This window comes from Dipodomys ordii, unplaced genomic scaffold, assembly GCF_000151885.1.
Source record: "Dipodomys ordii isolate 6190 unplaced genomic scaffold, Dord_2.0 Scaffold41, whole genome shotgun sequence".
In the NCBI taxonomy this organism is placed as follows: Eukaryota; Metazoa; Chordata; class Mammalia; order Rodentia; family Heteromyidae; genus Dipodomys; species Dipodomys ordii.
In genome coordinates, this window is record NW_012267257.1 from 8013981 (window position 1) to 8029600 (window position 15620).

A 15620-nucleotide genomic window follows, 5' to 3' on the forward strand; every position below is an offset into this window, starting at 1 on the left:
AAGGGATGTGAAGTGTAAACAAAAGGAGGAGGCTGCAATGCTTGGTAAGAAATGTACGCATTATCCTGCCCATGTAATTGTAACCCCTCTGTACAGTATCTTCACAAATAAAATAAAATAAAATAAAAAAAGAAAAAAATGTGGATGTCAAGGGTAGTCGGACTTAAACTTGAGGTAGGTGTGTGTGTGTGTGTGTGTGTGTGTGTGTGTGTGTGTGTGTGTGTGTGTGTGTGTGTGTGGTTTGGGGTTTTTTTTTTGGCCAGAATTCTCAAAAGGTTCTTCTTCCTTTTTTTTCTTTCTCACTGATTGTCTTCTTGCTAATAAATTATCAACAAAATCCTGTTAGCCATACTTCATGAAAGTGACCATCTGCTACTTATCCTAAATCTTATCCTTTAACCATACAATAGTATAGTCACAAAATAACAGCTAAGCATTGTGGGTCAAGAATTTTTCTTTATTCCAATGACTTGCTACTTCAAGTTATTAATCTTGTTCTCTCATATAAGACAGAAATGAAAGATGTTGAACTACTAATTGTCTGTTTCTCTTTTGCAGGGTAAGATGGTGAAAGGAATGGGAGGTGCTATGGATTTAGTGTCCAGTGCCAAAACCAAAGTGGTGGTCACCATGGAGCATTCTGCAAAGGTAACATGTAATTTGCTGCCCTGAATACTGCTTTTGAAAATTCACAAGGCACCAAATAGCAGTCCACAAAGTCACCTGACTGGGTTTTATTGTTCTATCTGGTTCATCCAAGTGATCGTACTTACATTTTAGAGGCAATGATGATAATAAAAGTGAGTATTATTTGGCTAACTGATTGTTTAACATTGAGTGAAGCCAAATACCAGAGTGTTCTTTGAATACTTGCCTTGACTACATGGTAAAAGCAAAAGCCTACATGTCTCAAAAGGCAGTGAGAAGATGTTGGGGAGGATATATCGATGATACAGGTTTTAAGATGATAATAGTTGTTTTCTGTGATCAGAATGAAAAGCAGATGGTAGGTTTTAACAACAGTTATTTTTAAATGAACACTTGACCTCTTACCAAGACTTTTTAAGATGCCCTTTCCAGAAGGGGTTAGAAAAATGTGTCATGCTAATAGCAACTATCTTTATTTTTTTTAAAGTTTTATACTTTTGATAAATCATCATATTTATTGAGTACCTGTTAAGTACTAGGCATTGCTCAGATTTGGCAATAACCCAAACTGGACAAAACTCTCTATACATTCCAATCTTCTTTTCCCTCCTTTTCCTATAATAATAATAATGATAGCCACAATTTATTGAGCTTTTAATGTATTCACAGTACACAGGTATTCTATGTGTATGATATGCATGAGGTTAATATAGGAACTTTTTTTTTTGGTCCGGTCGAGGGGCCTGAACTCTGGGCCTGGGCACTGTCCCTCAGCTCTTCAGCTCAAGTCTAGCGCTCTACCACTTGAGCCACAGCGCCACTTCCGGTTTTTTTCTTTTTGCTTATGTGGTGCTGAGGAATCGAACCCAGGGCCTCATGCATGCAAGGCAAGCGCTCTACCACTGAGCCACCTTCCCAGCCCCAATATAGGTACTTTTTATGAGTCCAGGAACAACTGCAGAAAGGTTATGTCATTTGTCATGTAACTAGTGGTAGTGAAATTAGACCTGAGTGTCTCTAACAATGTCTAGTCTTCTCACCACAAAGCTATCATTATGGTATTCTCATTCTTTAATTAGTGTCTTTGATCGTATTGAGATTAATCTCTTACCTGACCTGAGTGTCTTTGCTTATACTAATCTGAAAATTTAATAATGGATGGTACCTTCATCTGCTATGGCCTTTGTTCATTCCTTCTTTAAGTCCTATGGGTTCTATTTTTAAGATCTGCTAATCTGAGTGCAAATGGTTGTGCATTTGCCTGTTTTTACTTAGTGAAGCAGCATTGTGCAAGCATTTACAGCTGGAGAGTTCAGATTTCACTTGCATCTCTTAGGGAGTTCTGTTACAGAATGATGTGTGCCATGGAATGCTTTTGTTGTGAAAATGGCAATAAGTATGAATTAGCATACATTATTCAATAAGCAGTAGTAAGGGAGCAGTAGTGCATAAATATGAAATGATAAAAATGGAATCAACACAGGTAACTTGTGAGAGATGTCATGCAAAGCATCCAGAGTACTTAATTTCAAAGTCAAAAGGTTTCCAGACATGCAAATCAAATCTAAATCTTTTCTGTAGCAGAATGTCTATTTGGAGAAAACTCTCTTTGTTTTGACTTTAATGTTGCAGCACAGGCACTGAAGTTTTTGACTTACTTTGTATTATTTTTGTAATTTGTTTTTAATAGGCCTATGAATTACTGATGAAGGAAAATAGATTGTACTTCAAACTTTAGCCTAGAAATTCTCTTGCTTTTCACAGAAGCAAAAATCACGTTTTTCACTTTTTTGTTTTCATTTTGCAGTAAGGAAATTGCTAGTGTTTAGATGAGCTTTGGAGTTTGATATCTTTTCCCCTGGGTAGTTTCCATTTGAATAAATCAACAGAATATCTACTTGTGATTACAGTAATTATAATGATGTGCTCACATTTACTTGCTCCATAGCCCTGAAAACTAACCAACAGGGCATCTTTTCATACTGCCTTCACGTCTTGCAGTATACAGTGGCTACTATGATCGCTGTGACTGGTAGTGTGGGATTCTTGTCACTTCTTTCCCGTGTCATTAATTTGACTACAGTTTGATCGGAACTGGACAGGAAGGAGGCAGAAAGGGGGGTTTCACTCTGTAATCTCTTCAGAGAGTGAATTGTGCTTTTCCGACATTCCAGGTGACCGCTGCTGTGTTAGGATCAAATGAACAGCCAAGGGAGCTAATCCTTCAAGTTTTATAAAACATAACAATGAAAAGTTTGCATTGAAGGATTAGAACTTGAGGGGGAAAGAAAGTACAATCTGGTCTTCTTGAGCTGTGATTTTGTTGTTTTTATCCTTATGAAATGTCTCAACGTGTCCACCAGGTTTAGGGATTACAGCTTTCTTGCCACTTTTTTTTTTCTTACCTTAAAAGTGCAGATTGTTTATAAATAGAGCATGGGCTGGGGCTGGCCTTTAAAAATACCTATTTTTTTTGTTTTAATAAAAGAAAGGTAACCCCTTGACAGCCTTTGAAACCAACCATTTCCTTTTGGTTAGGGACCAGCCATCTTCGAGTGACCCTCCTCCTTGATCACTGATTGTGAACACTGAGATGCATGGCACATTCAGGCACCAGGCTGGCATTGTAATGCGGTTCCACTGATAGCTACACACTAGAGTTCTAGGCAAAAAAGTAGGCATCATTTTTAGTGTTCTGCCTCTTTCCTTATTTTTTTTTTTTTGTCGGTCGTGGGGCTTGAACTCTGGGCCTGGGCGCTGTCCCTCAGCTCAAGGCGAGCGGCTCTACCACTTGAGCTACAGCGCCACTTCCGGTTTTCTGGTGGTTTACTGGAGATAGGAGTCTCACGGTCTCTCCTGCCCGGGCTGGCTTTGAACCACGATCCTCAGAACTCAGCCTCCTGAGTAGCTAGGATTATAGGCGTGAGCCACCAGCGCCCGGCTCTCTTTCCTTTTTTAAAAAAATTAAGAATTAAAAAAAATCTTTGGCCCATTGCATCTTTTGTCCCCTGAAAGTGGGGAACAAAGAAGGAGAATTTGGGATCTGTACTAGGTGGAGGTGCTGTGCTTGACATTGCACAGTATTAGTCGCAACATCTCTGTGACTCTCTCAAGTAAGACCAGGGCACAGGCGAGTCAGAAACTTGCCCAGCTAAACACAAAGATGAGAGTTTAATTCAGTCTTGTCTGCCCTACTTTTGTCACATTGCACTGTACTCCATCCGTATGAAGCTGCCTTTGCATCCTTTTTAGGGAGCCTCAGGTTTCAGACATATCCTTCCTTTGAGTTCATTTTCTCTGACCAAAATTGCCCTTACTTTTGTGAGAAACATACCAACCAAGCTTTTAAAGGAAAATGAGCTGAGAATTCAATCTCTTTCTTCCATTTGTTATTATTATTATTACTAGTAGTGGTGCTGGGAAGTGGGTCTTGAACTCAGGATTGGGCTCTGTCCCTTTAGCTTTTTTGCTCAAGGTTGGCACTATATCACTTGCACCACATCTCCAATTCTGGCCTTTTCTGAAGAATTTATTGGAGATAAGAGTCTCATAGCCTTTCCTGCTTGGACTTGCTTCAAACTGTGATCTTCAGATCTCAGCTTCCTGAGTAGCTAGGATTATCCATTTTGTATTATAATTGCTTGTGTTTTACCTAAGTGATAGACTATATTTAACAATCTCCCTTGTGTATCAATAACTCCATGTCACCAGGCTTGGGTAAGGGGGGTTTGAATATTTTCTGTCTATAAGTTCTGAATTGCTTTCTTTCTTTCCTTCTTTCTTTTCTTCCATCCTTCCTTCCTTCTGTTTTTTCTTTCTTCCTTTCTTCCCCTCCCCCTCTCTCACTTTCTTGCTTTCTTTGGCCAGAACTTGGATACAATACTTGATGCTTTTGCTCATTGGCCAGCACTCTACCAACTGAACCACATTTCCAATCCCCTAAAATGTTTTCTTAAAGATAACTCTAGAAATTAGGATGTTCTTGTTCCCATTGTGTCCATTTGACAAAAGCAGCAGCTTTTTGGACTCAGGGTTGCAAAGCATGTGATCAGGCTTATCCAGTGAACTCACCAGCTTTGATCCGCCAGTGCCCCATGCCCTCCTTTGTGATTTCCTGCCACAGCTCGCCATCACTGTACCCATGCCTGCACTCTTGTCTTCTGCTTGGATATCATTAAAGTTTTTGGCACTATTTTTTTTTCACTCAATTGTTCATGAGAGAAGTAGTTATTTTTCTCCATTCCTAAAGATTTATCATTCCTTTATAGTTTGTTAAGTCATTCGTATAGTAGTTAGAAAAAAATATCTTAAAAAATAGTAATTCTGATTACTTAGGAATTCTGGTATATTTGAGTAGTCTAAAAGTATAACTCATGTGAACAACTAATGAACTGCTTTAAAAATAGGATACCAGGAAGTAGCAATGAAGGGCAGTGAGGGCAGGGTCACATAAAAGGAGGGAGGAGCCGGTGCAGGTGGCTCACGCCTGTAATCCTAGCTACTTAAGAGGCTGAAATCTGAGGATCATGGTCCAAAACCAGCCCGGGCAGAAAGTCCATGAGACTGTTATCTCCAATTAACCACCAGAAACCCGCAATTGGTGCTGTGGCTCAAGTGGTAGAGCGCTGGCTTTGAGCTGAAGAGCTGAGGGACAGTGCTCAGGCCCAGAATTCAAGCTCCATGACTGACAAAAAAAAAAAAAAAAGAAAGAAAGAAAGAAAAGAAAAAGGAGAGAGAGTAAAGGGTGGGAACAAATGCAGTCTAGAGCCAAGGCATATTATGTTATAACTGAACTGTGTAAATTGAGGGATGGGACAGGAAGGGGAAAAGTGGTCAAGATTGTGACATTGATCAAGATGTATTGTACTCATTACCTGACTGATAGAGTTGCAACATCTTTGTACTGCCACTTAAAAAAATAGAAATCCTGGGGAGATAGAGTTGTGGAACATGAGTAGAGCATGTGATTAATGTATTCGAGGTCTTGGGTTCAATGCCTAGCACCACACACACAAAATAGGAGTACTTATTTCTCCCTTATGAGGGAAGTGTGTGTCCTCTCCCCTCCAATCCCATGTGATAATGTAGAAAGAAAAGACATAATAGTATGGCAAGTAATAAAGCTTTTCATCTTGTCATGTAATTTTGTTTTGCTTTCTTTTATTTTGCTGGTCCTGAGACTTGAACTCAGGGCCTGGGTGCTGACCCTGAACCTGGAGGCTAGTGTTCTAGTTCTTGAGCCACAGCACCACTTCCAGTTTTCTGATGGTTAATTGAAGATAAGAGTCTCATGAGTAGTTCTACTTGAGCTGGCTTCAAACTGTGATCCTCAGATCTCAGCCTGTTGAGTAGCTAGGATTACAAGCGATAGCCACCAGCATCCAGTTCACATGCCATGTAATAATTTTAAGCACTATAACTTTATGGTTTATTGAGTAGCCATATTTTTTAATGGAAAGAAAAAGTAATGAGAGAAAAGCTTCTAAAGTACCAGAATTATTCACAGGACAGAATTTTTCTTCATAGACAGAAGAAATAATTCCTGATTATTTTTGGCCTCTGCCATTGTAAGGTTAAAGATCAAAGGAGGAAACAAAAGCTTGATTGGATAATAACTTTCACATTATATAGCAGAAAAAAAGGCCTCCTATTCTAAGATGTCAAAAATTCAAAGGCTATTTTCAGGGAAATAGCTTGCCATATCCTTTGCCTCATTTGGCTCTATTTTCCCTGGAGAATATCCCAGTAACCACAAACTCTTATTGCACACACATTGTAAAGATCATTCATAATGGCAAATGTTGTCTGAATTAGCTGAGCCTCTCCACTGAAGTCCTGTGTGGATTGTTGGAAAAGACAGAGTAGGTGCTATGTAAAGGCCAAAAATATGCACCCTGCCCCCCTGCCCCGAGGATAAGCTAAGTGTGAGTAATATCATCCTGTCCTTTCATTGTGTATACCTTGATGCTCTCTATTCAGATGGTCTTCTTTTATTTTCTATGTTCCACTTCAATCATGGTAGCAATGTGACAATCATGTAATTTAGAATTCAGTGTGCTCCAGTACTTTGTGTCTATGGAGCTCATGTGTGTGTAGAAAATATTTTTCATTATTTTTCCATTGCCATCTGTGGAGGGAAGGAGTCAGGAACAGTGAGCTGAGGTACCTTTGCTAGTCCATTTGATCACACCATTACCTGTCTTATGAGCACCTTCAAGTACTTCTGTCAGTAATACTCCTTCGACTGAGCTCAGAGATGCTGGGGATGTATGAATACACGAGGTAGAAAACAGCTTTTAGTAGTCCATGGATATTTACTTTATAGCTCCAAGTCTGTCTGAGTTCCTTGCTTCAGAAGGCATTATTCCGAAAGGATTTGCTGATTCCTGTGGTTTACTGAGTCCTCCCCTTGTTGCTGCAGATTCAGGGAGGAGTGGTCTCAGCATTCTACCAGCGTAGAGAAGAGTAGAGGTGATGGAGCCAACTGTTATAACACGGGTGGTGGGGAAGAAGCAAAAGCACATGCAGGAGGGGCTGCCAGACTAGGCCCCTTCTGAGATCACTGCAGTGGGGACACTGAGAGCATATTGGAGTTTCTCAGAGAAGAGGATACCTGAGCCAAGTCCTGAAGATTGTGAAGAGCGTGTCCATTGGGATCAGAAGTAATGGTCAGGAGGTGATGTTTGTTCCAGGTAGCAGGTAGTAAAACAAAGTCTGAAAGGCTAAGTTCATTTGAGGAACAACCCATTTCTAGAAATTGTGCCTTATCTGAGATGGATCATTAGTGTTTTCCCACAGAAGACGCCCGAAAGACAAAAGTACATTATATGCACATTTAGAAAGTGCTTAACAGAAAAGATGAGGTTTGGTTTAAAGCAAAAATTTCATACAAACACTTTTGACACTTCAGGTGAATGAAAGGAAAACATCACATGCAAAATCATTCTCCTGGAGGAAAAATGGTTTTGTTTTTATGCCAGTACTGGGGCTTGAATTCAGGGCCTCCCCCTCTCGCTTTGCTTTTCAGTGCAAGACTAGTGCTCTACCACTTGAGTCACATGTCCACTTCTAGATTTTTGCTGGCTAATTGGAGATACTAGCTTCTTGGATTTGTTTACTTGGGCTGGTTTTCAAATATGAACCTCAGTTCAGCTTCTGCATTAGCTAGGATTATAGGTGTGAGCCCCCAGTGCTTGGCAGAAAAAAGTCTTAATTTCAATATTTATTTGGAATAGGTTCATTATGATACCAGTAAACTTACTGATATGACAGCAGGAGATTTTATTGTTATTTAAGCAGGGCTGTTCATTCCTTCAGTATGTAGGTCCAGGGTTTTAGTTTTACATCTAAAGAATTAAAGAAAGATCCTGACAAAGCAAATAATAGAAAGGACTCAGGCCCAGGTCATTTAAACACAAAAGGGTGAAGTACTTGGAATTGTTCATGAGATCTATGAGAACAGAAAGGGGAAAACAGAAAGCATGGAGGCTCATGAAAGAAACCTATTCAGGTGTGCAGCAAGTTGCGGCGGAGTAATAAATAGTGGTATATTGAAATCAGGAGTCTGAGTACTACTCAAAGAATTTTTTTTATTGCCAGGCTCTTAGTATGTTGCCCAGATTGGCCCAGACTCCCAAGCTCCGCTGATCTTCTGTCTTAGCCTCCCAAGTAGCTGGAACCTCAAGTGCCTTCTGGCCCTCTGCCGCAAAGCATTTTTAATGCTGCACTTTCTATTCATTCTATTCTCTTCCTTCCTTACCTCTCTTCTTAAGGGAACAAAGAAAGAAGCAGAATGACAAAAAATGAACAAGACCCCGCAGTCGTACATTTTGTACATAGATTCAATTCCTAGTTTACTGAACTTGCAGAACATGTCATGTGATTGCCACAATGGGCTGGTAAGGGAGGTAAAGCAACTGAGAACTATAGGACTTAGGACTGAATGGTGTAGTCCTGGTCTTTGGACTCTCTCTGTGGTATTCTTTGCTGCCACACTCTATTGCCTGTCTCTATTAGGATTTATTTTTAAGTGTTCGAAGCTTGACAATTGTTCCTTGTGAATCACTAATATATGCAGCTGCTGTGCCACACTGTAATGCTCAGCCCAGCGTGGTTAGAACAAAGTGCTAAAGTGGGAGTTAGTCATAGCGTGCCTTCAGAGCTAACCTATTGTTGCATATTGAAACTCTGACATGTTTTAATCTTTCTGCATCTCATTTTCCCCCTCATTTCTTGATCTCTGTTATGTCTTGGAGCTAAATGTGAATGGAATCATCTAACTACATTGTTCTAACTGCAAGAACGTATTTGGTGTCAGTTTCCTAAGCAGGCCATAAGGTTTGCCTCCGAATATGTATTGTGTTTTCATTAGTTTTGTGAGGCTTGGGATTTGTAATTAGGCTATATTCTGTGTAATTCTATGTCAGACTTCATATAGGAACTTAAAAGCTCATAAAGAATTCCCTGATAGTTTATAAAAATGCTACATATAAATAATGCCAGCTAACATTTACTGAACACTTTCTCAGTCACTGGACAGTTACATTTCCTTTAAGCCTGACAATAATCCTGTGTGGTAGGTGGCTGGGTAAGAAGTGGAGCATATGGATCTGACACAGATAGTGTTGCAGTGCGACGTGGGTCCTTGGGCTCCATTTTCCCCTGTACACCCAGAAAATGGCCCATAAAAGATCTCTATTGGTAGGGCATGGTTAACGCTGTTAGATGAAATTCATGATTCCTCCTACAATGGGGATGGTGGTTCATTAAAATCCAATTGATGGCTTTCAAACCCGATGTAATCTTGCTCAAATAGTGAGATCAAAGTAAGAGCTCCCTGCAGAAAATGTTTTTCAGAGGCCTGCGATTATTCACTTTGTTTGAAGTTAGGCTTGGAATTCACTATGACATGCCGTATATGAGTTATATTAAATTTAAGAAGACCTGACAACTGCACATGTTCAAATATTCATTAATTTCAGCTGTTCAATTTACGTCTATGACATGTGCAAGGTTTGGAATCATGAACGGAACATAGGTAGGCAGAAGTGAAGGGAAAATTAAGTTCTCTTTTTACACCTGGTAATTTTTTTTCTCTACAGCCAGGTCCTGAAGCATATAACTTATTTCTTGATGTGTAACATCCAGCGACTTCATATGTAGTTAGCGCTAGTTTGAACTGAATTAAGCTAATAGAATTTGTCTTTTTAAAGAAAATCCATTTAAGAATTCTAGTAGATTCCCTTTCCCTCCTGATTTATTTGTTCATTCATTTATTCATCCAATAACTACGAAATATTTTTTATGCTTTACATTGTTTTTTTTTGATGCTAAGATCTTTTAATTAAGTGTGTGTGGTAGTGTTGACAGAGTATCATAAGGAGTAAAACCTTAATTAAACTCAATTATCTGAAATTCATCGTCTCTGATCATCTTCTTGGTCTGACATTAGTCTGGGAAGAGATATGAACTCAGCCAGCTGGCGCATATTTAAACAGGTAAAACACTGAGATGGCTAAAATTATGGTGAGACATCATATGCGATGTGTTTAGATTCAAAGAAAGCAAGAGGAACCTTTCGCCAGTTTAAAGGAAGATCCCGAATGTGCCAGGTTAGCCAGCAACCTCAAAGGAAATACTAATTTAGACTCAGGGTGCTTGATACTTAAAAAGGAGCTTAATTACAATTAGAATAAATGATCTAAGGTCAGATCATCGAAGCTAATGTTTCAACTGTGCCGAACAGAAGTACCTCTGAGCTTTGCTTCTATATTGGGCTTGAGCAGAGCTGGGGAAAGAGTTAATAGAGGAAAACCTGGTTTCTACTCATAGTCTGCCTCTTACTGTTATACTTGATGAAGGAAACTGAAGCTAAGTGAAAGTTTGAAAAGTGGGCATTGAGGCCAGTTCATACATCTTCATAATGAGCAAACGGAAATCCAAATTCCTGCAAGAACCACTAGTTGTTTGAGAAAGTGAATATAACTATATTATGCTACATTATCTGCCTAGCAGTGACCAGTTTTTCACAGTCACTACATCAGCAAGATAAAAAGTGTGACTAGGGACTTAACTGCAAACTGTGACATGCTTATATTGGAGAATTAAAGATGATGATGGGTACTATGAAGATGGAAGTGGGGTTTATAAAAAGAACTTAGTCCTCATCTTCTGCAATAACATATCAGTAGATGCCTAGAAATTGATGTCCAAAAGGTAAATAGCATGGTAAGCATACTTTTTAAATGTAGGTATAAGAAAAACATTGAAATGTGTTGAGAAGAATGGCAAGGTACTAATGCTATGCATGTAATCTATTACTTTTTAAACAAGGAAAATGAAATGTTTGTAAAAGGGAATTTACACATTCAGGTTCCATGTAAGCCTCCTGGCCCTGGACATGTCACTGTTGGTGTTTGTAAGGAGAATGTAATTTCCTAGAAGGCAAAAATCATCAGGATATTTAAGTGAAACTTTGCATCAAATGATATAAAGACAAATCTGAAAGGTCAAATTTGTGGCACCGGGTTCCAAATAAATCATTACTGAATATTTAGGGGTCTAAAGCTGCCTCCAGAAAGCAAGTAAGAGCTTGGCGGTGCAGAGACTTGGACATAGCTTGTGTTTGGAACACAGTTTCTGATAGTTCCTATTTTCCTACAGTTACACCAATTCTAAATGAGAATTATTCCTTGACCATTATTTTTTCTAATTATCTTCAAGTAAATGTACAAGATGTTTCAATTACCCTATTTTTGTATATAATGCATCTAGATCATTTTCACTGTTTCCTAAACTACTATGTTGAATGTCTTTTCTTTCTTTAAAACAGGGAAATGCACATAAAATCATGGAGAAATGTACATTACCATTGACTGGAAAGCAATGTGTTGACCGAATTATTACAGAAAAGGTAAAACACTTTCCTATTTTCCTTAATGTCTACTACTCCTTTCTTTTTTAAATTTAGAAGCATTGATTAGACTTATTCCCTTCCAAAAATATATTCTGTATTACCTTCTGAAAATATATTCTGTAACTATATGTGGGATTAATTTTGTCTGTGGTAGAAAGCAAAGAAAAATTAATCAATATTGGAATAAATTGCTAAAATTGAGTCCTTTGACTTGGTCCTTTTGAGTGTGATTTCTTTTAACAAAGAAGACCTGTGTTGATCTTTATATTTTTGCTTATTAACATGTCAAGCTATTATTTCCCCTGTAGTTTTTCATTGCCCCAAACTGCAGTGTAACTTTTTTGAGTTTACATTTTAGCAAACTCAGTTCAAAACTGAGCTTTAACCATTTTCAGTAGACACCACAATAAGCCCAGATATGTATTCTATTTCTCCAAAGCTTTGTGCCCTTTCATGAAATAAGGTCAGTGTTGATCAGTGGTTCTGCCAAAGGCTGCTCAGATCAGAGAAGCATGGGCACAGCCGTGTACGGTCACCTTTCTATCCTAGATGTCACCTTAGGATGTTAAAATGTCATCGTTCTCCTCAGTTGGCTGGGAAGAAGGTGTTTTCTTTATTCAAGGTCTTCATGACGCCACAGAGCAGAATTAGTGCTAGTTTCCCCCCTCCTTTATCTCAGTGATATTTCTCCTATTGCCAAGCGCTATAATAGTAGCATGTTGTATTGATCCAGTTCATTAGCCCTCTGTGTGGTAGGAAGTAGCCCTCCGGACAGGACTATAAAGTGAGCTAGGTTCATGATACTTTCCAGAAGCCATACTTTAGGAAGGTTTATGTAAAATCTCATAAAAGTAACTTACAGAGAAGAACACGTGAATGATAATTTATCTCACCCTTTATTCTCATTTATTCTTAGCCATTCTTTAAATCTCTCCAACTCTGAACAGAGCTTCTTGGAAGGATGTAAGGCTTTGGGAAAGAAGGAAGAGCAGAACTTGCACTTGTTTTCTTAATAAAATAGTCGTTCTATTGGAGATGATTCTAGCAATACTTTTCCCTTACTTTTTTTATTTGTTTGTTTTTATTTGGGGCACTACTGGTATTTGAATTCAGAAGCCTATGCTTGCTAATCAGGTGTTCTACTGAGCCATGTTTTTTTTTTATTATGAGAATACCGCACAGAGGAGTTACAATTACATGGGTCTTCCCTCACTCTTATCTCCCTATCTCTTCTCTGTCCCATCCATATGTCCTTACTTTTCCCTAAGAACCTGGCACTCCACTCACTGCCTCCTCAAATCTCACGCAATCTTTCAGCCTAATACAATTTCCATCTTCATCACAAAGAAGTCTTACACCACCTTTGTATGCAAAGATTTCATTCTCAAAGGGGCCCGCCATTTGCTTTGGTCCTTACCATCCAGCACTTGCATTTTTTTATGACAAAACTTATGCTGCCATTAAAAAAATCTTGTATGCCATTCCTATCCATCAACATTATTGTTTTATTCATTTGCTCATTTCTTTGAACCAGACTGTTTCCAACAGTGGCATACTAAAAGAAGGGTAACGTCTCTATCCTAAAAAAGACACATTCATGACCATTAGATGACATACATTCAGCATCCACAGCAGTTAGAGTAATAAACACTACAGAGGCCATGATGGAAACACATATTGGATGCAAAGTTAGGATCACAGACCACAGAACAGAAATGTCATGACCTCAACCACAGGACACAATGAGATTTTTAAAGAGCTTTGTGAGATGGACTCTAGATTCCTGAAGTTTCTAGCTAGAAATGCTGATTTACCTGGAAGAGAAAGGGAAGTATCACTGAAAGGCAAGAAAAGAAAAGAGTGAACCTGAGTATTCTCAATTTGATATTTTTGAGAACGGTCAGTCAGAAACTTAAAAAATTCAGTTGGTGATTTGGCTCTTGGAGGCAGTATTAAAATAAACTTGAGGGGAATCATCAGTGCAAAAGGATAATTGGAGCCTGAACTAGAGATCACATGATAGAGCACGGCTAATCTGAAACATTGGTAGTGCAAGGAAAGAGTGTTGCTCATTAATCATGTATAGCAGGTGCTCATAGCTAACTTGTTGAAGGAGTGAAAATGCATCACTGTTAAGTGCAGTGAGTGTGCCCTGCCCGTTCAGGTAAGCGACTAGAATTCCATTATCTACTCCTAGAATGAGTGCTATTTTTAGGTTGATGCCCTTTGAAAGAGACTTTGGAAATGCTGTGCCTGATTGTTTCCTGCTGCTAGAATGAGGTTGGGAAAAATGTCTTTCTTGTCAGCACCTGGGTTGTGGTTAACTGCCTGGCCATAAAGCAGCCTTTATGGATGAAGTCACATTATCTGTAAGACACAGTCATTCTGGTATTGGTCCTGATTGTTGAACAGTATACTATAGCTGCTGTACTTTGTCTCTGTTTTCATCAAAATTTGTTTATGCATTATACCATTAAATAGAAGTATTCCTAAAAACGTTTCCCTCTTTTAAAAAACACATGGTTAGCTTCTTATTTTTCTTATCTTGGAAACTAACTAGACTTTGATAAAGATGTTAATATTTTTTAAATTAATAAGTCAGATTGCTTTACATTTTATCCTTCTGAGTACTGACGCTGTGTATACAGGATACCAAAGTTATTGTCTTCCTAAATCCTAGGCAGTCTGTGAGTCTGTTCTTAGTAACATAATATAGCTTTTCTTTTATTTGTTCTATTTTCATAAATTTACAGTTCTTTAGAGTGCAAGAAAAAGCAAATCAATTTGAGTAGTACTCCAGACACATTTTCCACAAACAAAAAGTATCCATTTAAATAAGATTTCCATTTTAGAATGAAGCAAGCTAATCAGATAGATAGATATTCCTAAATTGCCAATTTCCTCCCCTCTGGGGCAAAGTATTTCTGCTGAAAAAACATGTCTTTTTTTTTGTTTTAGGAACATAAAATTTTCCTCTTAAATTTAAACTCTTTTCCACTAAAATCATGTAGATTATCAAACCAGGAGGAAAAATAAACATCTCTAGACCCAGTAATGTTTCGTTTTTAGGGAAAAAAATTGTCAGCCCAAAGGGAGACAATAATTATTTCATGGCTTTGATCTGGATGTACACACAGGTTAGGCCACAAAGAAGTAAGGACATGCCTATACTGTATTAGGACTGGTTTAGGGAATGTGTTTGCTCTTATATCTGTTCTGTATCACAGTTTTGGATAGTAGTTTCTTATGAGATGCAACTATAGGTCTTTCAGAACCTAGATAGCTTCTTTTATAGTAATAACTCATAGGCCTTTTTTAAATTTCTTGTAATTTTATCCAGCATTATTTACAAATATTTTCATCCTTCCTATATTTTTCTCTTTCCAAATCTCCTCTGCCTCTCTTCATTTCTTTATTCATTCCTTCCATCCTTCAAATCACCATTAACTACTTCCTTGTCTATTCACTGGTGTTAGCCTGAAGAGAAGGAAGGTAGTTTTTTTTTTTTTTAACTGGTTACAATAGGAACAAATGCCATAGTAGTCAACAGTGCATTACTTATTTTCCTGGCACTAATACTGTCCAAAACTACTTGCTGATTAGAGAGTTTGTACTTCTAATAGCTACATTTACAATAGTTGACCTTTTTTTTTTTCATTGCTGACTTTCAGAAGTCTTTTGCCCTGGATCTTGTTTCTCTTTTAAGAACTCAGGAGGTTATTTGTAAAGTAATTATTGTGTGGAAACTGTCATTGTCATTTTCTTGACTTCCAACAGGCTGTGTTTGATGTGGACAAGAAGAAGGGGCTTACTCTGATTGAGCTCTGGGAAGGCCTGACAGTGGATGACATAAAGAAGACCACTGGGTGTGATTTTGCAGTAAGTATCTGTGCCCAAATCCAGCCAGGTGTGCTGTCCTCAGCTTGAGCAGTGGGTATTTACAGGACAGGAGTCAATAGTTTGTGACCATTTGGGGGGCTGATCTCTACAGTGAGTGAACAGGAGAGGAAGGAAAAGGCATAGCAGATGAACGCAGGGAAGAGAATTCTGGCAGAAT

General features: G+C 38.5%; 1 protein-coding gene across 1 annotated transcript in view; it reads left to right on the forward strand.

Annotated features, from left to right (window-relative positions):
• Oxct1 (3-oxoacid CoA transferase 1) overlaps positions 1–15620 on the forward strand; it is a 129438-nt gene that overhangs the window by 106048 nt on the left and 7770 nt on the right. The window contains exons 14-16 of the mRNA XM_013018597.1: positions 559–648; positions 11480–11560; positions 15341–15442. Coding sequence (XP_012874051.1) covers positions 559–648; positions 11480–11560; positions 15341–15442 — 273 coding nt within the window. The remainder of the gene's footprint in view (positions 1–558; positions 649–11479; positions 11561–15340; positions 15443–15620) is intronic.